The sequence below is a fragment of the Toxotes jaculatrix genome, chromosome 6 (assembly GCF_017976425.1).
Source record: "Toxotes jaculatrix isolate fToxJac2 chromosome 6, fToxJac2.pri, whole genome shotgun sequence".
Taxonomy (NCBI): Eukaryota; Metazoa; Chordata; class Actinopteri; family Toxotidae; genus Toxotes; species Toxotes jaculatrix.
The window spans coordinates 9,181,997-9,203,796 of NC_054399.1; the positions used below are offsets into that span (position 1 = coordinate 9,181,997).

General features: G+C 41.6%; 5 protein-coding genes across 6 annotated transcripts; 3 read left to right on the plus strand and 2 right to left on the minus strand.

The window, feature by feature from the left end:
• Positions 1-173: 173 nt before the first annotated feature.
• hdgfl2 (HDGF like 2) lies at positions 174-6,965 on the minus strand. Of its 2 annotated transcripts, none has more exons than XM_041041317.1 (16): positions 6,750-6,965; positions 6,154-6,230; positions 5,371-5,512; positions 4,792-4,971; positions 4,328-4,450; positions 4,162-4,230; positions 3,884-4,064; positions 3,665-3,749; positions 3,239-3,536; positions 2,984-3,117; positions 2,816-2,883; positions 2,542-2,612; positions 2,355-2,456; positions 1,763-1,919; positions 1,532-1,649; positions 174-1,369 (listed from the first exon to the last, which is right to left on the minus strand). In XM_041041317.1, the coding sequence occupies exons 1-16, from the start codon at positions 6,819-6,821 to the stop codon at positions 1,210-1,212; spliced, it is 2,037 nt and encodes a 678-aa protein (XP_040897251.1). In that variant the 5' UTR covers positions 6,822-6,965; the 3' UTR covers positions 174-1,209. The 2 variants fall into 2 exon arrangements, with proteins under 2 accessions (XP_040897251.1, XP_040897253.1); XM_041041319.1 differs by having other exon boundaries at positions 174-1,373.
• Positions 6,966-7,618: 653 nt separating this feature from the next.
• On the plus strand, positions 7,619-9,302 carry fh (fumarate hydratase). The gene has a single exon (XM_041040819.1). It carries the CDS (start codon positions 7,660-7,662, stop codon positions 9,157-9,159), a length of 1,500 nt encoding a protein of 499 aa, XP_040896753.1. The 5' UTR covers positions 7,619-7,659; the 3' UTR covers positions 9,160-9,302.
• A 717-nt stretch (positions 9,303-10,019) lies between these two features.
• On the minus strand, positions 10,020-12,009 carry fam32a (family with sequence similarity 32 member A). The gene is made up of 4 exons (XM_041040820.1): positions 11,867-12,009; positions 11,290-11,434; positions 10,438-10,491; positions 10,020-10,274 (listed from the first exon to the last, which is right to left on the minus strand). Exons 1-4 carry the CDS (start codon positions 11,938-11,940, stop codon positions 10,206-10,208), a joined length of 342 nt encoding a protein of 113 aa, XP_040896754.1. The 5' UTR covers positions 11,941-12,009; the 3' UTR covers positions 10,020-10,205.
• A 115-nt stretch (positions 12,010-12,124) lies between these two features.
• Positions 12,125-13,820, plus strand: mrpl54 (mitochondrial ribosomal protein L54). The gene is made up of 3 exons (XM_041040609.1): positions 12,125-12,338; positions 12,680-12,836; positions 13,336-13,820. Exons 1-3 carry the CDS (start codon positions 12,212-12,214, stop codon positions 13,466-13,468), a joined length of 417 nt encoding a protein of 138 aa, XP_040896543.1. The 5' UTR covers positions 12,125-12,211; the 3' UTR covers positions 13,469-13,820.
• A 258-nt stretch (positions 13,821-14,078) lies between these two features.
• malt2 (MALT paracaspase 2) lies at positions 14,079-21,797 on the plus strand. The gene is made up of 17 exons (XM_041039916.1): positions 14,079-14,286; positions 14,774-14,944; positions 15,076-15,242; positions 16,290-16,420; positions 16,677-16,836; positions 16,934-17,121; positions 17,262-17,358; positions 17,584-17,634; positions 17,914-18,006; positions 18,140-18,343; positions 18,603-18,780; positions 18,892-18,966; positions 19,147-19,274; positions 20,038-20,187; positions 20,335-20,492; positions 20,684-20,821; positions 21,085-21,797. Exons 2-17 carry the CDS (start codon positions 14,808-14,810, stop codon positions 21,526-21,528), a joined length of 2,499 nt encoding a protein of 832 aa, XP_040895850.1. The 5' UTR covers positions 14,079-14,286; positions 14,774-14,807; the 3' UTR covers positions 21,529-21,797.
• The last annotated feature ends 3 nt before the right edge of the window (positions 21,798-21,800 follow it).

Consider the following 21,800-nt stretch of genomic DNA (forward strand, 5'->3'; position numbering starts at 1 on the left):
TTTCAACCAGTCATTCACAAGCCTAAAGAAAGTGGAGTATTGAAATGCAGTAGACTATGTTGCATAAAACGGCAGACTATCAATTTGATACCAAAAACCAGCCTCCCTCTCTTACACAAGCGCAACAAATTTATTAAAGTCTTTACGCAACAAAAAAAATGAGAGAAACAAAACCATGCTGAGATTTTTATTCAAGTCTCAACTAAGTGATAGAAATGTTTTACCAATTTACATAGCACTAAAAACACCTGTTGTATGCATGTGAAGGGAAAATGTCAAAATAGGCTGCAGCTACATGAGATCTCAATTGCTTATGAGGGCAGTTTCAGATCTGTACATTTATTCCATTTATTATGCAAGTTACTGAACGCAGACACTAATGGGAGATAAGAGTGCAAGGTGTGTAACTCCACAGCAACTATTATTTTAGACAAAACTGTAGATGCAAATATCTGAAAACAAGGCTATAAAAAGTAGGTGGACCTCAGTTGGAAAACAGTTTTAAGAGACTCAACTCATAGCTTTACATGTCAGACTGGACTAATTGGATCAAGACCAGATAATTAAAAAATATTTAACATAAAAGACTCACAAATAGTACTTCACCATTCCCACAATGCCATACACACAGACAAGAGGCCTTTGTGATGTTTTGTAAGCTTTATAAAAAAAAAAAAAAAAAATAAAAAAAAAAGAAAGAAGAAGAAGCCAACAGATGTAAGGGCTGCACAAAATCTTCAAAGCGAAAAATTAACAGCATGGCTCCCTTTCCACCCAACTTCCCCTCAAGAATCTTCAAAGTTTGATCTCATACTACCCCAGCCTAAATTCCGGTTAGAAGTGCTAAAAATGTAATCATTCAATGTACATACGGTATGAAAGACCAAAGTAAGAGTTCATGTGGTAGAAAGAACAAAGTAGCCAGGAGCAGGGGTTTGGGTTGAGGATCCAGGACGGGCAGAGTGTCCGTATAAAAGGAAAAGTACATTTCAGAAACAAAAGGTTTGCACAGCGCCACAAACTATTATGCTAATAAGCTTTCCTTTTTGCTGGGATAAATAATGGACCAAAGGGTGTGAGAAATGGGACCTTCTGGCTTGATATCATTATAGTACAAAATGTCCAAAACATGAACACTGATGTAACAGATACTGTAGGAAATGCTGGGTGTATGTTGCAATGTTGTTGGGCCAGGAGTACTGTACGATGTCAAACAGAGAGGCCACCATCTTGGTGTAGTACTTGGTCCACAGCTATGGTGGTTAAGGGTCTTTCAGCTTTCAACAGCAGGTGGTTCCACCTCTGCAGAGATGGAGTTGTCTGCTTCTTCATAGGGGTGTGTCTGTTGTTCAGCAGGGCTGTCTGGGCTCTGTCTAAAGAGAAAATACATAGGAGATTATTTCATGTCTTTTTTCTTGTCCATAAAATACATGCTTTAGTATCCTTTCAGGTGCTTGTGCCACAATAACTGAAAGAAGAGTATAAAAAAAAGACAAAACAAACTCTATATTGCCACAAATGTGGTGTTCACCTGTTTGGACTTGAAGAAGTATTGTCATTATTTTCCTCATGGGCAGGTGATTTTGGTTTTTCCTCTACCTCCATGTCATCTTTTTTCTGCTCTGATTCCCCGTTCACTGGAGTGGAGTCTAGAAAAGTCAAATGAAGATTAATATCAGCATGCAAGTATACCAAGCCTGACAAAAATATCCATGTAATGTCAAACCCAGATCAGCACAAGATTCAAAATGTAGCTTTTCACCTGTGTTCGGTGTCTCTTTCTCATCATCTTCTGGTTCCTTGTTCTCTGTTTGAGGTTTAACTGCCACCTCTGTCTTGCCCACAAAGCGAAGTTTTAGCTTGTTGTAGACGTCACTGGCTTTTTCCATGACTGCAGTGCTGGCTTTATACCGCCGAATCTAAATTGTTAGTAACAAAAAAACAAAAGCACATAAATGTGGAGGACAATTTAAATGAGAAACTTATTCCAAACAAACACAATCACATATTGCAGACAAGTGATTGTGTTGTATACTGAGTTATTTACATTAAATATAATGGGCAAAGCAAACTATAGCATCATAAAAAGAAGCCGCATTAGCAGGGGATCAGTGTACAATCCAACAATCATTAATACTCTCGGAAACAACTGGGACACCACTCCAGGGACACCACTTTATCAAGTGTAATTTCTGGAATATTGTGGCAGATATATGTTATAGGAAAACATGTACCAGTTACAATTAAGTCATCATATATACTATATTTCATTATTTAATATTCCTGTTTGAATACAAGATGGGTTTGCAAACATCCAAAGTAATGGCATCCAACCAAAACACAAGAACATGTACCTTCTTTAATGTGGCAATAACTTCAGCATTCTTATGTAGTATCTGGCTGGTGACAGGCACAGCCTCAAGCTCTTCCAGGGCTTGTAAACACCGCTCTATGTCCTAGAAAATACACAAATACATAAAAATTCAGGGTCTGAGTTGACATAAAAAACATAAAAACACAAAAATCATAGATGTCACTTACTGGGTTGTCCACTTTAAGTGCAAACTTTATATCTGTGTGGAGTTTCTGTAGCCGTTCCTCTGGTGATGGCTCTGCATACGGACACACAAAGTAACAGTCAATATACTCTACTAAATTAATACTTTCCCTTTCACTGAAACAATACATAGAGCGATTAGTGAGGTGTTGCAAGTTTCAAATCTATGCAAATAGGTTTTCCAGACAATAACTGCTGGTCAGCTGCAGTAAACAAGAACAGTGCATGTGAAAAAGTGTGAATGGACGAGACACATACCCTTTTTCTTTTCCACTTTTTTCTCTGGCGGCCTCTCGGGTTTGCGTTTGGGCTTTTCAGGCTTAGACCTAAGAGAGAGGGAACTCTGTGATCTGTGTCTATTCATTTTTAATGAACTTATACTGATGAGGTTTGCATTCTGTAGTCTATTCCTCATTGTGCACTCACCTTGCTCTGGACCTCTCCTCTAACCGCCTGGCTTTCTTCTCTTTTAACTCTTTCTCCTTTCTTTCTTTTCTCTCCTTCTCTTTCTTTATTCTTGCCTTCTTCTGGTTGTCTAGCTTTTTGGGTGGTTTCTTCACCTTTTGAAGAGAAAAGCATAAGAAGCTGCACATGTCAATGGCACCAAGACTCCCCTGCAAACAAACAAAATTTAACACATAATTCAGATAATCCCATTTTTTCCCCAGCAAACAACTGTACCTCAGCTGGTGGTGGAGAATCAGAGTCAGAAGGTGCCGGGATCGGAGGTGGAGGGGGTTTCTTGGATTTCTTCAACGGGTGATCATCTACACCTTCATCTGAGCTACTGCTGCTGTCACTGTCGCTCTCTTTTTTACCCTTGTCTTTGTCTTTTTTCTTTTTCTCCTCTTCCTCTTTCTCTCTCTCGCGTAGCCGGCGGAGCTCCTCTGCCTCCTCCCTTTTCCGGCGCTCCTCGAGTTCTCGCCTGCGTTCCTCATCTCGTTTCTTCCATTCACTGATGCGGTCGGGTTCACTGTCACTGTGACAAAACAGGGCAACTTTTATGGTACCTTTTTTCACCAAGTTAAAATTGCACATTAGAATTCATATTAGTGTATTAATCTATGGTGCATGAATGGGTAAAGGGAAGCCTTAAAGTGGCCTGACCTGTCGCTGTCGGAGGACGATGAAGGTGCTCGTTTTGGTGGCGTGGGTTTGGGCTTCCGTGCACGAGGCTTTGGTGCAGGTTTCTCTGTGGATGAGAAAAACAAGCATTGAGCACATTTACAGAAGCAAAAAGAAGGGCATGAAACCTTTAGCTAAATATCTAATAACACATTTCTACGATTTTTTAAGAAGCTGTAATTGCCAAATAAAAAGCTACACCTTTCTTGCGTGCTTGTGGGCCCTTACGAGGAGGCGGATCTGAGTCTGATTCAGACTTCGAGCCAGACTGGGATTCGGAGCCAGACAGAGCTGGTCGAGGTTTCTCGTCCTCGGAGTCGCTGTCCACTACTTTCTTCTCTGACCCTGATCCTGAGTCTGAATCTGAGTCAGATGAAGCCTTCTGCAACATCACAGAGAAGAGTTTATTTATAACCAACTATAGCCACCACAAAAGGTCTTCAAAATACTTTCACTGTATAAGGGGACACATGGGTGACCTTTTTCTTCCCTCTGCCTCCTGCTTTCTTTCCACCTCGTCCACTTGTTTTCTTCTCTGGAGTAAAGTCCTATTAGAAAAACAAATGTGGAAAATGTGTAACATTTATAAGCTGTTTAGTTTCAGAAGACTCCAAATCCCAGCATGCTGTGCGTCTGTGTAATTACCTGGTCACTGTTCTTTCCAGAGTCAGACTCTGAAGGCGTGGGTTCTGATTCAGAGGGGGATCCACTTTCCTCTTCATCTCGGTCACTGGACGAGCCTCGAGCCTTTTTTGGAGGAGGAGGCCGCTAAAAAAGAAAACACAAGCCATAGAAAAATATAATTGAACTGAATCAACTCTATTATTGCAGTTATTTGTCATTGTAGTCAGTTGTTTAAATCGTCGAACATGCACTCAAGCCCATTCGGATATGTTCCATTCAGATATGATTAATCAGGGCTCATTATGTTTTTGCCATTGCTATGACAACTGCTAATTTAAAAAAAAAGAACCTAACTAGTGTTTCTTTTTTGCTATCTGTACCATTAACTGTGGCCCAGAATGTATTTTCCTATTCACGTCAATAAAACAATTATATCATGATCACAATCATTAATCATTAATGAAACTGCACATCTGAACAACTACCTTGGGAGCCGGTGGCTTTCGCTTCACTCCTCCTCCCCTTCCACGGTCTTCACTGCCAGAATCGGAGTCAACCTCACTTCCTGAGTCGGCTTTCCGTGGAACCACAACTTCTTCTTCATCCTCATCCTCATCACTTCCTCCTCCAGCATTGTTGCCTTCGCTGTCAGATGAGCTGGCTGGCTGCAGATGAACCGTGATAAGAAGATTAATACAATTTTTTCACTGAAATGAAATGCAGTCTACAAATCCTGTTAAAAATCTGGTCTCTCAGATGCAACTTCAACATTTTTAAGAACATGTAATGCCATTTTGCAAGAAAACTGGGGACAGGTAGAGAAGTACTGTGCAAATAAAAAGGAAAAGCAGAAACTCATAAGTCACCATTGAGCAGAGGCATGCCATCAAAAACAAAATGTTTGGACACAATTGCTTCTAAAATTCATTGAAATTAGGATCACTAACAACAAATGAGCCTGAACCAAAACTAAAATAAGTGGGTGACACAGTATGACGCTTGAAGTTGAGTAAGGGGTAGTGCCGACTTACGGAATGAGGATTTCTGATATCAGGGTGACTTACCACAGGTGGAGCACTATAGGAGGCATGTGGATTGTTCTGGATCTCCCATAAACCTTCATTGAATCCCTTCCTTTTGTTGGGCTTTCCATAGCGTTCTCTGTACTTTTCATAGGCAAAAAGGTCCTTTGGTGCAAGGAATGCTCTGTGAAACAGAAAGATAAAGAAAATGTGAACAATTCCCTTATTTAAACTAATCTGTTTAACTAAAACCAAGCCAATGTCATCTTGAAATAAAAGGTTGTTTACACCAATGTTCAAGAAGTTTTACACTGACTTCAGACTTTAGAACAGTAGACTGTGCCACCTAGTGATGGATTAATATACTGCAGGTGCCATCTTGTCAAACAGATGGTGTTTGATGCTGGATAAAACATACCAACACCTCTTTCAGAAACATACTGCACACTCAATCTGACATAAGTCAATGGTTAATAATGAACCTTCAGAAAGGGAAAAAAGCTTACAAAAGGAGACTAACAGTCCGTGGTGTGGGACAAACGTAGTGATTATTGTTTTTGTCTCACACCAGTGCTCTCACAAAAAGGATAGTAGGCTAAAAAACAGAAGAGTCAAGACCTAAATTTAAAATTACCACCAATTCAATCATGCATGACCAAAAAACAAATGCATTACAATTAATGGATTTAAACCAATAATAGAAGCTAATTACCTTCCTTTCAAAGGATTAAAAAAAAATCAATCATAGTCAGATTACTTTTGACAGTCCTGCAAATGCAAAGAACGTTAACCTCCAAGTGACTGATGATACAGTGTTGTACTCACGTCTCATGTGTCCCAAAGAAAAAAATTGGGATTTTATTAGGAGGTGGTTTCACTGCCCCATCTGCCACATCTTCAATCTGTGAACAAGCAAGACTTTCAAGTCAAAACCAAAAAGCAAACAGAAAATATTAATAAAGTTTTTCTGTGGACCTGGGACTCAGATCTCATGGTGCCATGCATTAATGTTGTGTACCTCCAGAAAACAAAACAATGTAAACTCATTTTATGTGATGTAAATTGTTTGCATACGCGGTATACAATAAAAAAAAGCTTTAACATGCGAAAAGTACCTTCTTATCTAGAAAATACAACGCGGTTCTTTCAAACGTCATTTCAAAAATAACAACGTTAGCTTTGCTGCTGCACGTCCCCTTGTAGATGAGGCCGACAGCATCTCATGCAAATTACATTGCTGGTACACTGACCGCGGGCCTCTAGCACAGCCTGTCGGCCCAGTTAAAATGAAGTTATGTATCTATGTTATAGGTATCCATATTAGACAGAACCAAAGATACACAGAGAACCTTCTCCAGCGTCCCATGCAGAGCAGCCCACCCCCTCCGCCCCTCCGGCTGCTGTTAACGTTACTTGCTTACCCTGGCTGGCCAGTGGGGGTATCCCTTCATTTTAGCGAAGACCAGGTCTCCGGGCTGGAAGTTGTGTGGCATTGTCCCGCTTCTGTATGCAGCCTGGATTTAAAGAATATTCAGCTGCGTGGCCTCTCTGTGTCTCTCTTCGTTTGCTGTTTTCAGGTCGACACGAAACCTGGAAACGATGGGGTTAGCTAACAAGCTAACAGTGTACTAACGTTACCGCGAGAAGAGACAGCGGAGTGAAGATAGCTACGACACGCAACATACTTCCGGTGAAGGCTAACTCTCATGGTTCAAAATAAAGGTCGTTCTACACGAAACCAAAATATTGCAATGAAAATATGTCTTGCAATTCAGTGTCTATGAAAAAGATAGCTTTACAGTGATCTCTAGCGTCACTACAGCAGGCTACATATAGTGGGAGTTAAATTAATTTGTCTGGGAGTTGTAAATTAATCTTATCTAATCTCGTATGTTGAACATCAATCCAAGACTCACACACACATACACACACACATTGATTGATGGGCTACATACATCTGATTCTCATTCATGTTTCTGTGTCAATATCAGAGAAGCCAGAAATGTCATATCTACACTTATTTAAAAGTTCGTTTGAAATGAATGAAATGCATGCTTCTTAAAATTACCTAGCTATGTAAATCTACAGGCTTTTACAAATTGAGCTTGGTCGTCACGGCGGATATAATGTCGTGCAATGTTGTGAAAAGCTTCACTGATCCGGATGAAGCAGCCCGATAGTTTCCACTTGATACGTCAATCCCAGCGGAAGTCCCGCCTCTCTAGCTTCACCATTGGCTGACTTGCGATCAGTTTCCGATTCATCCAATGACAGATTACAATGTGTAAGGCCGCATTGACCTCCCCCCGGATTCACCTCTAATGAGAAGCCATGTTTCGGTCTCTGAAACTCGTCCAGCAGTTTAACTGCAACCTCCTGACTCTGCAAAGACCCAGCGTCAACTCTAAACTTTTCATTTGCACGTCCAGAATGGCCTCTTCAGAGTACAGGATTGAGCGGGACACGTTTGGTGAGCTCAAGGTCCCAGCCGACAGGTACTACGGTGCTCAGACTGTCAGATCCACCATGAACTTCAAGATAGGGGGACCAAGTGAGAGAATGCCGATCCAAGTTATCAAGGCCTTTGGTATCCTGAAGAAAGCGGCCGCTGAGGTGAACAAAGAGTACGGCCTCAACCCAAAGATAGCAGATGCGATCATCCAGGCTGCAGATGAGGTTTCAGCTGGTAAACTGGATGATCATTTCCCTCTGGTGGTGTGGCAGACAGGATCTGGAACTCAAACCAACATGAACGTCAATGAGGTGATCAGCAACAGAGCTATTGAGATGCTGGGAGGGAAACTGGGCTCCAAAGATCCTGTCCACCCTAATGACCATGTCAACAAGAGTCAGAGCTCCAATGACACCTTCCCCACCGCCATGCACATCGCTGCAGCCACAGAGGTCCACCAGGTCCTGCTGCCCGGCCTGCAGACTCTGCATGATGCTCTGGCATCTAAAGCTGAAGAGTTCAAAGATATCATCAAGATTGGGCGCACGCACACTCAGGATGCTGTGCCGCTCTCACTCGGACAGGAGTTCAGCGGTTATGTCCAGCAGGTGAAGTACAGCATAGAGAGAGTGAAGGCCGCCATGCCCAGGGTGTATGAGCTGGCAGCAGGAGGCACAGCAGTAGGAACAGGACTCAACACCCGCATTGGCTTTGCTGAGAAAGTAGCTTCCACTGTTGCTTCCCTCACAGGCCTGCCGTTTGTGACTGCTCCCAACAAGTTTGAAGCTTTAGCAGCCCACGATGCCCTGGTGGAGCTGAGTGGAGCGCTGAACACGGTGGCTGTCAGCATGATGAAGATTGCCAACGACATTCGCTTCTTGGGGTCAGGACCCCGATCTGGCCTGGGGGAGCTCATCTTACCAGAGAATGAGCCAGGAAGCAGCATCATGCCAGGCAAGGTGAACCCCACCCAGTGCGAGGCCATGACCATGGTCGCGGCCCAGGTGATGGGAAACCACGTCGCGGTCACCATCGGAGGCAGCAACGGACACTTTGAGCTCAACGTCTTCAAACCTATGATGGTAAAGAACGTGCTGAACTCTGCACGGTTACTGGGTGATGCGTCTGTCTCCTTCACCAACAACTGTGTGGTAGGCATCCAGGCCAACACAGAGAGAATCAACAAGCTCATGAATGAGTCTCTCATGTTGGTCACTGCGCTCAACCCACACATCGGTTATGACAAAGCAGCCGCCATTGCCAAGACGGCTCACAAGAAAGGTTCTACGCTGAAGGCCGTGGCCGTGGAGCTGGGCTACCTGACCGAGGAGCAGTTTGACCAGTGGGTGAAGCCAAGTGACATGCTGGGGCCAAAGTGAACTCTGACAACACAACAAGAAACTACAAAGCAAATATCTTTTCAAATGTGAGAAAAGAGTATTTCCGTTAAATCAGATAAGAACTGTACAAACAAAACTTCATCTTACCTCTTAATAAAAATGTTCAGAATCATTTGCTGTTATTTGATGCAGCCTCTGATGTTATTTAACTTACTCCAGATGAATATAGTTAAAGGAAAAAAACAAAAACTTTTCCTATGTCTAAGTTAGACCTGGGGCAAAATGATATTTAAATTTCACGGTTTTGTTTAGCTGGCTAAAGATTTGCAACATGTGAAGCAAAGATTGTCAAAATGATGAAAATCAATATAGTATAACACTAAATCCCACATATTTGGGAATGTTTCTCCACCCGGGTTTTTCACACACACCTGTATGTCTTATCAGGCAATGTTGTGTTTTTAATAAATACACGTTGCTTAACATCATTAGTGTTAAGTTTCACCAGCGATACAACTTTTGTCGTAATACATGTGAATTTGTATACAAACTTGTTGCTTCTGGTAGTCAAAGTCCTATGAAATACTGACTGTGTTCAGGTTTTAATTGGTACCTTCAGGGTTGCTCATATGTTCACATTGTGCCATCCCAAATAATTCACTATGGACTACTGTACCTTGTGTGTTCTGGTTTACAATATGTGTGCCATTTGTGCAGCGTTCCAGTTCAATGAAAAATATATTAATTAAAAAGCAAACATATTCTGGTTTTCTGGCATTCATATTGTTTACACATACACAGTTGTGTTTTTTAAATTTAGGAAATTCAGACAATATGCTCAGGTAAAATTTTGTCACAGAGGATATACAGTATGTAGGACAAAACAGACAGACAATAAGTCTACACAAATCCTTTATTGTATACACCAGCAATTACAACAAAAGCATAAATGAAAGCCAGTTGAACAAATTTTAATTGTATATCGATAAAATTAGCAAGTAACAAATACACGTTTCAAAAACATGATGTGCGAGATTTTTGTACAAGCGGTAAACAAAACAACAAAGTGAACATTTGCTCCTCTTCTATTTGGTCCAGCTGACCTTGGGAATATCATAATGCTCTGTCAGGGTGTCCAGATGACGATTGAAATCCTGCAAACAAATGAAAAAATAGAAGAGAAATTATTTTTTGCAAACATTTTATAAATAAGACAGCATTTCTACCACAATTTGGATTCAGTCATTTGAATGACTGTTTTACAAGTTTGAATTAACAAGTTGGTTAGAATGGTGCTGTGCAAGGTCTATTACTTACCTCCACTCTGTGTTTGTGGGTCTTTGAAGCTTTGTTCAAAATCCTCTCCATTTGCTGTAATGAGAGAGATAGAGACAGAGGCTAAATGAATGGCTTGAAAAAATGTACACCATCAGGTCAGTTAAGGCATATTATAAACACCTTCACAAACACATCAAAATAAGTAAACTACTGAACAATGATTACATTCAAACACCTCAAACTCAAGAAAATGTGAGGACTGGACCTGTAGTTACTTGTGACTGTCAGTGACAAGCTGAAAATATTCTGAGCAGATGAAGTGTGTGAAAGTTATCTGTAGACATGTTGATCATTAAATAATGAGAATGCTCACGATGTTCATGTTATGGTGCTTCACCATGTGTAACTCTTTCAAATAATGAACCTTGTACTTAAACTATACTGCTCAGCTAACAAAGTTTATTTTGAACCCGTTTCAGCTTGGGATCACAATGCTGAGCTAAGATTTATACAGGACACAGTTGGCTCTCTCTCACAGGTATTTCCAGTAAAACTAGCACTTCGGTAAAAAAGGAAAGTTCAAGAGAGCACACAGGTTAATAATCTACAACCCCTACATGGATAATTAAGTGTTTCTGTTCCACTGCTGGTTGTGAAACTACATTTACTACATTTCCCATATGTCTGTGTAGTAATCTATCAAAAAGGTCACAGATTTTAAGGATTTCTGTTTGTGTAGTATTTTAGATTAGCGTTGTATTGTATATAAACTGTTCTGTGTGCTTCTATCAATCAGAGCAAACTGGTTTGCTTATTGCTGGACCATGTCTGAGTTCATACTAACATGGCATTGTGGCTGTAGCTCTGTAATGCCGGAGAACAACAACTCACCCTCTTTTCTTGCATCTTGTCAAAGGCTATTTGTGCCGGTGTCCGTTTGTCAATATATGCTTTCTTGGTTTTCACCTCCTCGTCGTTTTGACTGGTCACGACCTGCTCCAAGCGATGCTTACTCTCTTTATCCTTCTTCTTCTTCCTAAGAAACACGCATGTAACGTCAGTTAGTTGATAAGTGGCTTGTCGGACCACCTACAAAGAAACACGTCTGTTTGACATAGTTAGATCTACGTAGTCTAGTGTAGTTTGTTGTTTAGAAGTAGCTAATGCTAACTAGCTAATGTTGATAATATTACAGTGAACGATGCTAAGATCACAACTGGGACCAGCGATTTTCCACTGTAAATTGTTATTTTCACAATAAATTTAACCAAATAAATCTTTATCATGTTCATATAATTTTAGTAAACGTTAACGTAACATTAACAGTAGTGCTATTAGCAAACATGCTAACATTAGCCTTGCCCGAATACCAGCGGTTGTTTCTAGTGACGACTGGGTACTGAACTATTTCGGTCCATTTAAATACGTCGTATCTTGCTAAAATGCTCACAAATTTAATAATCCTTACTTTTTCCCAGATGAAATGCTTCCTGCGCCTTTTAATTTCAGGACACTCTTCTGAACCGTGGCGTACTCCGACATCTTCTACAGGTTCTTGATTTTCTTCTACTTCTGTTGTGTTATTACAGCATCAGACACACGTAAACCTGTGCTGCCACCTGTCGGACTAAAGGGAAACTACTCAAGGGGGGCACCCTGCGTTAGCCGTGTTGTAGCGTGTCTTCCCGTCCAGAGAGGCGCAGAAGATAATTTTCACAGAGCCAAAGACGAAGCAGAAAACGGAAGTTAAAGGTAGCTATGAATGTCAAACTGTAGCATGGTGGGTAACGCTTTTAAGTAACCTAAAACTAAAATGTCGGGGTACAGTTTGTTGAGGATAGTAGCGTTAACAAAATGCATCACAAACAACGCTACAACAGTGCTCTGCAGGACGAACGTGTTAAACAGAATACAGACATGTGGATATGCCAAGAAAGTTGGTGAGTAAAGAGGACATCTCTGTTCGGTATACACTGACTATAAATGTCTCTGTTCTACAGTGCCAGTTTTGAATTGGCTCTGCTAATGAAACATATGCATGCCTGTTTACACCAATGTGTGCCATTAAAAATAAATACAAAATTAATGATAGGAGTAACAATACATAACAGCTATTGAACTCCAGCAATGATACACAAATAAAATGTTGTCAATAGATACCTGTCTGAATCTGCATATGCCATTAAATCATACTGTGTTATGGTTAACAAAGGGCTGCTGGTTTGTTGGCAACCAGGAGTCAATATCAATTGATATTAACATGATTTCCCCTGTCTTCCAGCGGCCAAAGGAAAAGGTAAAGGCATGGTGAAGGAGGAACTGAAAGGCCCAGAAGTGTGTAAAGACCCAGTAAGACTAACTTCTTATGCAGTAGGGGCCAACATCTTCAAGCAAGGAGAGGACCCTAAACTGAAGCCTCCTGAGGAATATCCAGAGTGGTGAGAGCAAATATTTCTTCTGCCTCAGCCACTTTTTTTTCTTATGACTTCTGTTATCATCACTTAGACCTAACTGTTTCTGTTTGGCTAATTTCATTTCCTCTTTTTAAAAAAAGTAAATAAGTCAATCATTATGAATGTGTCCTTTAGTGGCAAAGAGTTATACATGTATTTGATCATTTTACACATATTATACCCCATTTATTTAAAACTACAAATTTTCTTACATTATATGCTCCCTCTCACTATTACTGTTGCTCTCTCCACCTACACATAGTGAATCTACAATGGTTCAAGACCAGACACATTTGCTTTTGGTTTTTATTTTAGTTGTGTCAGGCAGATTTTGAGGCAATAGGGAGACTCCAGTTCAACGTCATACTTTTTTTTTTATTCTGTTATTTTGTCCACCCATTGTAACTTTAATTTTCTGGATAATAAAGGCATTTTTCAATGACTTCAATGATTTGATTTCCTTCTTGTTTAATCATTTGCTCAGGTTGTTCCAGTTGAACCTTGGACCACCCAAAAAGCTGCAGGAGCTGGAACCAGACACCTGGGAATACTGGAAGCGTCTCAGGAAGGAAAATATTCTGCGTTTCAACAGACTACATAAAGGGAAGAAGTTATGAGTATTCACTGGACTGACAGTGGGCAGCTCTCCTCCTTTACAGCAATTTGACATGGAACATTAACATGTTCATGTCATGTTCCATGTCAAGTTTCTGAAATCTCACCAATAAGGTGCATTTTGTAGCTCATATGACACAGCTGAAAGCTCCAGTACAGCTACTAAATAGACCTTGTGGTGAGAGTTTTTTCCAAGGTCAGAGACAGTAGTGTTTACTGTATTTGATGCAAGGCTACTGCATTGGATTCAGTTCATTTGTACAATGGTAATGGCCTGATGATATTTCCACTTCCATTACTTTCACAGTCACTTTGTTTTTGCAGACTTATTATAAATAAAAATCAATAAATATCCAACAGATGGTGTCATTCTGTTCTTACACAATGCCCTATAATCAATATTATGAATATAAATCTGGTACCACTTTATGAAAGGTCTGTGAACTGTAAGTAATGGCTTTCTTATTGCTCAATAAACTATTAATAATCTATTAATGTTTTATAGACCAGTTCTAAATCATAGAGCAACGTCTGAGTTGCCAGGTTGTAAGTTTAATACGTCAGTGCTTACAATACTGATCATACTGGCTCTAATAAATGGCGTTGCCATGACAACTTTTCATGCAAATGATCCAGCCTGCCGGGGATGGCAGAAATGAGGAACTGAAATGAAAAGCAAATAACCTGGGGAACAAAATCATGTAAGACTGGAAGAGTAATGCGGTATAATATGAATCAGACATCTCCTTTTACTTAAGAGTCTCTCGTTCCTCTGTGTACAACCGGATTTGACCACCGACCTACGCTTGTTGTAAAGTCGGTAAGTCCAAAGTTTTCCCTCACGACTTTGATAAATGCTTCAGTATATTAATGGCGGAAACGGCAAGTGGCAGCGCAGTTATCGGTTGACTCTGCGTTGTTCACTTTGGTCTGAATACAACGTATAGTTTCATTTTCAGGCATCGCTGTTACCTAGCTTCTTTCCTTAACACGATTCATTGTCCTGTGCGGTGTGTGTGTGTGTGTGTACAGTTAACTACCGGCGGATTTTCCTCCGCGCCACGCATTTTCATAAAGCTGACCACGGGAAAACCCGACGCCGTGTTTACAACCTCTTGGTTTTGTAGCGTGCCAGCCGTGTAGGCGAACTGGTGGGAAATTCGTTCAACAATAAACCCACTGTTTTCGGCCATCACTCTGCCAACACCCGGAGTAAAACATCCTTATGGACTCGCTGCCACGCGTGGTGGACTCCGCCGATTTACCGCGTAAAGTTTCAGTGTTACTGTCCCCTATTTATCCTGTAGATCTCCGGGTTTGTTAGTGGTGACACATACGAAGATGGAGGAGTGGAAAATGAGCATTGGTACTCTGAGCGAAGAGGTGTTGAACAGGCTGTCAAAGATGTTGGACAATTCCACCTGCGGATGGAGGCAGCTGGCCGATGCGGTGTCCGGGCAACCGAGATTCCGCTGCAGGTGAGGGCCTGAAGGCATCACACCAAGGGGGGCGTTGGGGGGGCAAACAACTCCACATGATTAACAGCTGTTTCCACACCTTTTTAACGACCACAATAACTCATTTAGCTCGCTGAACTCCCTCCCTGCAGCGAAAGCGAGTTGACCAGCTGCTCACTCCAGGTGCTGAGCGCTGCAGGCAGCCCAGGACGCGCCCTCCTGGCTCGGCTGGCTGATCGCTCCTGCTCCGTGGACTTCCTCCTCCTCTGCCTGAGGAAGGTGGACCACCAGGAAGCTGTGCAGTACCTGACCACCACAAGTAAAAGAGAAGTGAATGTGGTGGCATTGTTATACATATGTGCGGAAATGTTTTCCAGGAAATAGCCCTATGGAAACCCTAAACCCTACGTTTATCTCAGGGGAGATAAACTTAGGGTTTATCTCCCCTAGCACAGGGGACCTGAGATAAACTTGGGTTATTTTCCCAGCAGTGTTTATACTTTGGACAGTCAGAAATTCCACTCTTTCAAGCAAAGATACTTTAGTTTGTCTGTAGAACACAAGTTGTGGCATGAAATTTGATGATAGAACCAGAGGTGGAGAGTGGCAAGTACTTTTACTTGAACACAGTGTATATTTGTTAGACACTTGCTTTTTCTCCTCATGGACATTTGGACTGGTCATAGCAGTAAAAGCACAGGTGTAACTAATAACATAAATGTTATATTTTACAGTAATACACTATACTTGGGGGGGTGGGGGGGGGGGTGGGGGGGGGGGGGGGGTAACAGACACATTTGCTTTTGGTTTTTATTTTAGTTGAGATTGTGTCACATGGATTTTTACCCATCCACAAACTAATAGGGAGACTCCAGTTATGTATATTATTATAAATATATATTTATATATACACGTCATCTCTATGACTTACTACGACATGTGTCATAGTAAGTCATAGAGAGGAACCAATGAGCCATACAACCCAATCGCAAGACCTGGAAAATTTGTTGTTTCTCTTTTTCTCAGCCCTCTAAGGCGACGTAATGCCACAGAAGGAAATTTATCTCAATTTGAAAGTTATTTCATACAGCTTCCTATTTTTGTTGTCCATTAGTTTTTCTCTGTTGAAGAGAACAGTAAAAATAGTAACATCTCTGTCAACCGTATAGCTTGCAAAGCAGAGGAAATGTTATGTGGCACTATTTTACATATCTTTTCACAAGCCACTGCTTGTTAAAACTATGCCACGTCCTCTGATAAGCTACATGTCTTAATGGAAAGACCTATGCCACTGAGAGAGCATTTCCGCTTGTCTGTGCATATGATTGTTTATGTTGTGGGTATGTTGTGTGTGTGTTTCTGGTAGTGGCAGAGATGATTTGGATCACAGAGCAGCCACAGTCCCAGCAGGCCCCAATGGGGAGCAGGGTGCTATTGACCTGCAAAGCTGCTGGTCCCCTTGGGCTCAGCTACCAGTGGTTCAGGGGCAAAGAGGAGGTCAGTCTAACACCTTATCATTACCTCATAATAAAAAGTAACACAAGAATTCTGGTCAAAGTCTTAAAGAGTTATGTGGAGTGTTCTGTATTTGTGTTACTTTTTGGCTAAATCTGGCACCTTTTCATCATGTTGTCGTTGCTGTGGTGAAGGTAAATTAGAAAAATAAACTGTTGACCCTTGATGGTTATTATAAAATGTCAATTATAAATTGTCATATGGGCTATAGGATATGCAGATTATTTTCTTGTTTTAGATTTTGGATGAGACGGGGTGTACGCCACAGCTGATTCTGTGTCCCATAGCCCCGGCCCACCAGGGTCACTATATCTGTAGGGTCAACCATGGAGACAACTGCATCTTCTCTCAGTGGGCTCGTGTTCGCCTGGTTCGCTCTGAAAATAGCTCTAGTCCAGGTACCTCTCCCCTCGTCCTTCTCTTCTCCTTGTTTCCTTTGTTTTATTCCATCACATGACATCTGATGTAATGTCCTGGTAAATCTTGCCATCTCAGGCTGCAGCAGCAGTTTGTTTCCAGGATCAGTGAGTGGGCTGCGTATCATCCACCAGCCTCAGTCCCAAGCAGTGTCTGAGGGCGACTCTCTGTTCCTGGAGTGCAAAGCAGAGGCCAACCCTCCTGCCCAGTACCAGTGGTACCACAACACGGAGCCCATGCCTCAACACAAGACACGTTCACTCAAAGTAAGTGTATTCACAGAGTCTGCTGTCAACTGCTTACCTACTGCATATAACAGTCATCATTCATCATCAGAAAACCTGTGTCAGTCTCTGTGTAAGTATTGTTTGTGTAGTTGATGTATTTATTTTATTATGTCCTGTAGATCCCGTGTGTGACCACAACACACAGAGGACAGTACCGGTGCAAGGTGTTTAATATTTATCATGAGGCGTGGAGCGATACAGCAACAGTCACCATTGGTGAGACATAGTTTCTATTTTCTATATTCAGAATTGAAATGTTTAAATGAGAAAAATCAAAGAGAGGTTAAAATTCTTATTACAACGGCATGAATATTAAGTGAATGTTTCTAAGGAATTTGCAGAAATGCATAGAAAGTGCATGTTTATAGCATCAGTATCACACAGGAACAATACTGCTGTACTGTTCAGTGAATAACTTCTTGTTTTCTGCTTTTATTTCAGGCCCTAGTTCCATTATTGAAGCATCCTGGGTAGAAGTTGATCGTGGTTTAGGTATTATTTACTCCCTAAGCAAGAATATTGACAATGAAAGAAAGGAACTAGTAGTAGTATTTTTGTTCCTCTGTCATTTTCCTCTGTCACATTTCATCACATCTTGATTCCTGTTTTTTGTAATCACATGGGTGAAAATAAAGCGTTTGTAACTTTGGGTGTGTCAGAGCAGTTGAGTGTGTATTACCAAGCACTGTAGAAAACAAAATGAAAATTAGACATTAAACATTCTGATGTAACATCAAACATTTAATTTTTTTTTCTTTCATATGTTGCCAGACTCACAGGAAATCCACAGGTCAACTTGTGGACTAGGAATAAATCCGCTACAACAGATGACCAAACAACGACTGTCAACCAAGGACTTCTATGGTGAGTTTTGTCCAAATAAAAAATGTAGTTACAATACACTATCTGTAGACCACAATATATACGGTTAATAGGCACATTGCATAATTTATTAGGTTAGTGGGTCTTTCTTGATGCCCTATCTTCCCCTCCACAGCAACAGACAAAGTTGCTCTGCTGATTGGCAACATGAACTACCTCTACCACACTCAGCTATGTGCTCCCATTGCTGACGTCCATGAGTTGACCAACCTCCTCAGACAAATGGACTTCAAGGTGGTTTCCCTGCTCGACCTCAACTGGCAGGAGATGCGCAGCGCCGTCACAGAGTTCCTCTTGCTGCTTGACAAGGGAGTCTATGGTTTGTTTCATGTCCATAGAGATATGTTCAAAACCTGTTTTGTGTCTGTCTATGACTTTTAAAGACTAGACCTTTTGTTCACAACAAAATTGGCAGTCAGGGTGTGTTGGGAGATGTAATCTTACTTTGCTGAATATAATTTCCCATTTTTCATGTAACAAAATAAAATAAAACAACTTCAGCTTGAAGTGTTTGATTCTCTGTGATTTTGACGCAATTCATCAAATTTGATAACATTTCTTTGTCCTTCTGGCTACAGGCTTGCTATACTTTGCTGGTCATGGTTATGAGAATTACGGCAACAGTTTCATGGTTCCCATCGATGCACCAGCCTCATACACATCAGAGCACTGTTTGTGTGTACAGAATATACTCACCAGGATGCAAGAGAAAGAGACTGGACTCAACGTATTCCTGCTGGACATGTGCCGCAAAAGGTATCAATGTTTATTTAAATTAATGAATTTATGTACCAGCTTGTTTTTATGTCATGTTAAGATTAGACTACCTGATGTGCATATTTGTGCTTAAAATGTTTTCTTTCTTAGAAACCCAAATGATGATGTCATTGTACAAACCGGACTGCTGAAGGTCACAGCAAATATAGTGTTTGGTTATGCCACGTAAGTTGCTGCTCTTTAGAAACAGTAATTCTAAGTTTCTTATGCTGGTATCAGATGTCGTCTTTGAATGAGTCTGGCATTTCAGACAGGAGAAGTATATTTAATATATGCATCAATTATGTAATAGTCTTCCATCATTACTCTGTAAGGTGTCCCTCATATCTACTTGGTTGTGTTTAGATGTGCAGATGCAGAGGCATATGAAGTAAAGAGGGAAGACGTGTCCAATGGCATCTTCATTAACTTCCTCAAACAGCGCGTTTGTGAAGACGAGAAGGTCACAGTCATGCTTGACAGAGTGGCTGAAGGTATGTAGACGGGCGGCGGGCACTGTGGGTAATTCGCTCCCTGGGCTGTGTGTATAAAGCAAGACCGCGACAGAAGGGACGGGCGGCGGGCACTGTGGGTAATTCGCTCCCTGGGCTGTGTGTATAAAGCAAGACCGCGACAGAAGGGACGGGCGGCGGGCACTGTGGGTAATTCGCTCCCTGGGCTGTGTGTATAAAGCAAGACCGCGACAGAAGGGACGGGCGGCGGGCACTGTGGGTAATTCGCTCCCTGGGCTGTGTGTATAAAGCAAGACCGCGACAGAAGGGACGGGCGGCGGGCACTGTGGGTAATTCGCTCCCTGGGCTGTGTGTATAAAGCAAGACCGCGACAGAAGGGACGGGCGGCGGGCACTGTGGGTAATTCGCTCCCTGGGCTGTGTGTATAAAGCAAGACCGCGACAGAAGGGACGGGCGGCGGGCACTGTGGGTAATTCGCTCCCTGGGCTGTGTGTATAAAGCAAGACCGCGACAGAAGGGACGGGCGGCGGGCACTGTATAAAGCAAGACCAGGCCAAGCGCCAACTGGGACAGAAAATGTGTGACAGGACAAGTACTGGAATGGAATTAGTGGGCTAAAGTCACCTCAACTTTCTTCCAAATAATGCACATTTCATTCATATTATAAATACAGGCCTTATCTACAGCTCACCATGAATTACCCCTAAATAATTGAATACTGAATTACTCTTTAACAGCTTTGATGAATACATACTGTACATTTTAAGTTTTTAACTCTTTTCAGACATGGGTCGCTGTGCAATCACACGAGGGAGGCAGGCTCTGGAGCTACGCAGTAACCTGTCTGAACGACGTTCCCTCACTGATCGGATACAGACCTATGAATGCTCTGCATCCTATTCAGCTCGCAACCTGCAGTGGGCCGTCGCTCATGGTACTCTCGCCACAAAAATGAACTCAAATGATTAAATATAGCAAGTTTTTGTCATGTCTGTAGGTTACTTAGTTTATTGTTGCCATTAAATCAGAACACTTTTGTCTTAGAGTAAAGTATAACTAATTCAAATGCCTGCCTTCATAGTCCTACCCGCGAGCCATTGCCTGCAGTTTGATTGTGGGGTGACAGTCCAGCTTGGGTTTGCGGCAGAATTCTCCAACATCATGGTTATCTACACTCGCATACTTGAGCAGCCCAAAGAAATTGTTTCCTGCTCTGCTCAGCTTACTGATTTCCCCGAGGTTTGTTTGTTGATTTTATGTAGATCTGAGATCTTAAGGACAAACAAAGTTCTGGCTCACAATGACACTGGAATCTGGTTTTGCAATATACTGTTTTAAGCAGGAAATAATTTGTTATTGTGGACACACAGAAAATGTCCAATTTAAGCACTGTACCGACCTTGACACTGTATTCTATGTTTCTTTGGAAGGATGTGGACATCGATCTGAAGAAAAGTAACCAGGAGACTCTGCTTGAAGCTGGCAGTTTAATACTGATCAAGGAAACTCTTCCTTCACCAGAGGTCCCCAGTCTTTACACCCGCATCCGCAGCCTGCAGAGACTCAGGGTCAGATACTGGTTGTTGTTCTCATAATTACCTCTCTTATTTCTGTCCTAGAAGGAACCTGGTAAATGTTTATTGCCCCTCTAAAAACAGGTTATTAATATTGAGTAATACTGAGTTTATAGAATTAAGAGATTTTACGTTATGTTATGTTGATTTGAGAGATACTTCATTGTCTTTTGTGGAGGAGGTCAGAACCACTCAAGCCTTTTTATATTTTCCCTCTGAAGCTAAAAAACACATTCTGCTCTTCACTGTCTTAATAGAGGGATCTCACATTCACCGTCTGTCTTCACTACACCTATTCCAACATGGATGAAGAAGTGCAGGAAAGGCAACCAGTAACAGTTGGCAAACCACTGGTCTCCAAACTCAACCTCCATGAGCCACGACCAACTCGTGCCTGCTCTGCATCCTCAGCCTGCAGCCTTGACTCCTTCAATGTCCCAGAGTCCTCCTTGCTTGCCGAGGACTTCACCTCTGTTGAATCAACCTCAAACACATGGTCATATTATGCGCAAAGTGGTAGACAATCTTCCACCACTGACCCCCCGACTTCATCCAGGATTGCCAATATACCAGAGGAGACTGACAGTCCTGAATTATTTGACACCCCTAAACCTCTTGTTGCTAGCAAAAGCTTGCCCCACAGTCAAATAAATGACACAAACTACAAATTTAGTGACATGTACAACTTTCAGACTTACTAGTCACCATGAAACCTGATTTGACCATGACATGCTGATAAGTCAGAGTATACTTGTATACTTTAAAAAAGGCCAAAAGATGGGGGGGAGCCTGGAAAGTTTCCAGTTCAGTAGGTATGTGGTTCATTTATCTTTGTTTTAACGATGCATTCAGTTTTTGTAATATTATATGAACACTTTTATAAGAATAAATAAATAAATATAACACATTACAAGGCAGATCAAGTTTGACGCGTAGTCTCTCTGTAAGACGGAAGAAATAAAACATTTTAACT

Bases quoted from the DNA above. Each gene is read 5' to 3' on its own strand.
- malt2 (XM_041039916.1), top strand. From the start codon at position 14,808: ATGGAGGAGTGGAAAATGAGCATTGGTACTCTGAGCGAAGAGGTGTTG. The intron at 14,945-15,075 runs GTGAGGGCCTGA...CCCTCCCTGCAG, and splicing joins CAACCGAGATTCCGCTGCAG to CGAAAGCGAGTTGACCAGCT. The intron at 20,822-21,084 runs GTCAGATACTGG...CTGTCTTAATAG, and splicing joins GCAGCCTGCAGAGACTCAGG to AGGGATCTCACATTCACCGT.
- hdgfl2 (XM_041041317.1), bottom strand. From the start codon at position 6,821: ATGCCACACAACTTCCAGCCCGGAGACCTGGTCTTCGCTAAAATGAAG. The intron at 6,231-6,749 runs GTAAGCAAGTAA...GCTTGTTCACAG, and splicing joins ACCCCCACTGGCCAGCCAGG to ATTGAAGATGTGGCAGATGG. The intron at 5,513-6,153 runs GTGAGTACAACA...TCTGTTTCACAG, and splicing joins TTCTTTGGGACACATGAGAC to AGCATTCCTTGCACCAAAGG.
- fh (XM_041040819.1), top strand. From the start codon at position 7,660: ATGTTTCGGTCTCTGAAACTCGTCCAGCAGTTTAACTGCAACCTCCTG.
- fam32a (XM_041040820.1), bottom strand. From the start codon at position 11,940: ATGTCGGAGTACGCCACGGTTCAGAAGAGTGTCCTGAAATTAAAAGGC. The intron at 10,492-11,289 runs GTGAGTTGTTGT...CTCTCATTACAG, and splicing joins ACAAGATGCAAGAAAAGAGG to CAAATGGAGAGGATTTTGAA. The intron at 10,275-10,437 runs GTAAGTAATAGA...ATTTGTTTGCAG, and splicing joins CCCACAAACACAGAGTGGAG to GATTTCAATCGTCATCTGGA.
- mrpl54 (XM_041040609.1), top strand. From the start codon at position 12,212: ATGTCGGGGTACAGTTTGTTGAGGATAGTAGCGTTAACAAAATGCATC. The intron at 12,339-12,679 runs GTGAGTAAAGAG...CCTGTCTTCCAG, and splicing joins TGGATATGCCAAGAAAGTTG to CGGCCAAAGGAAAAGGTAAA. The intron at 12,837-13,335 runs GTGAGAGCAAAT...TCATTTGCTCAG, and splicing joins CCTGAGGAATATCCAGAGTG to GTTGTTCCAGTTGAACCTTG.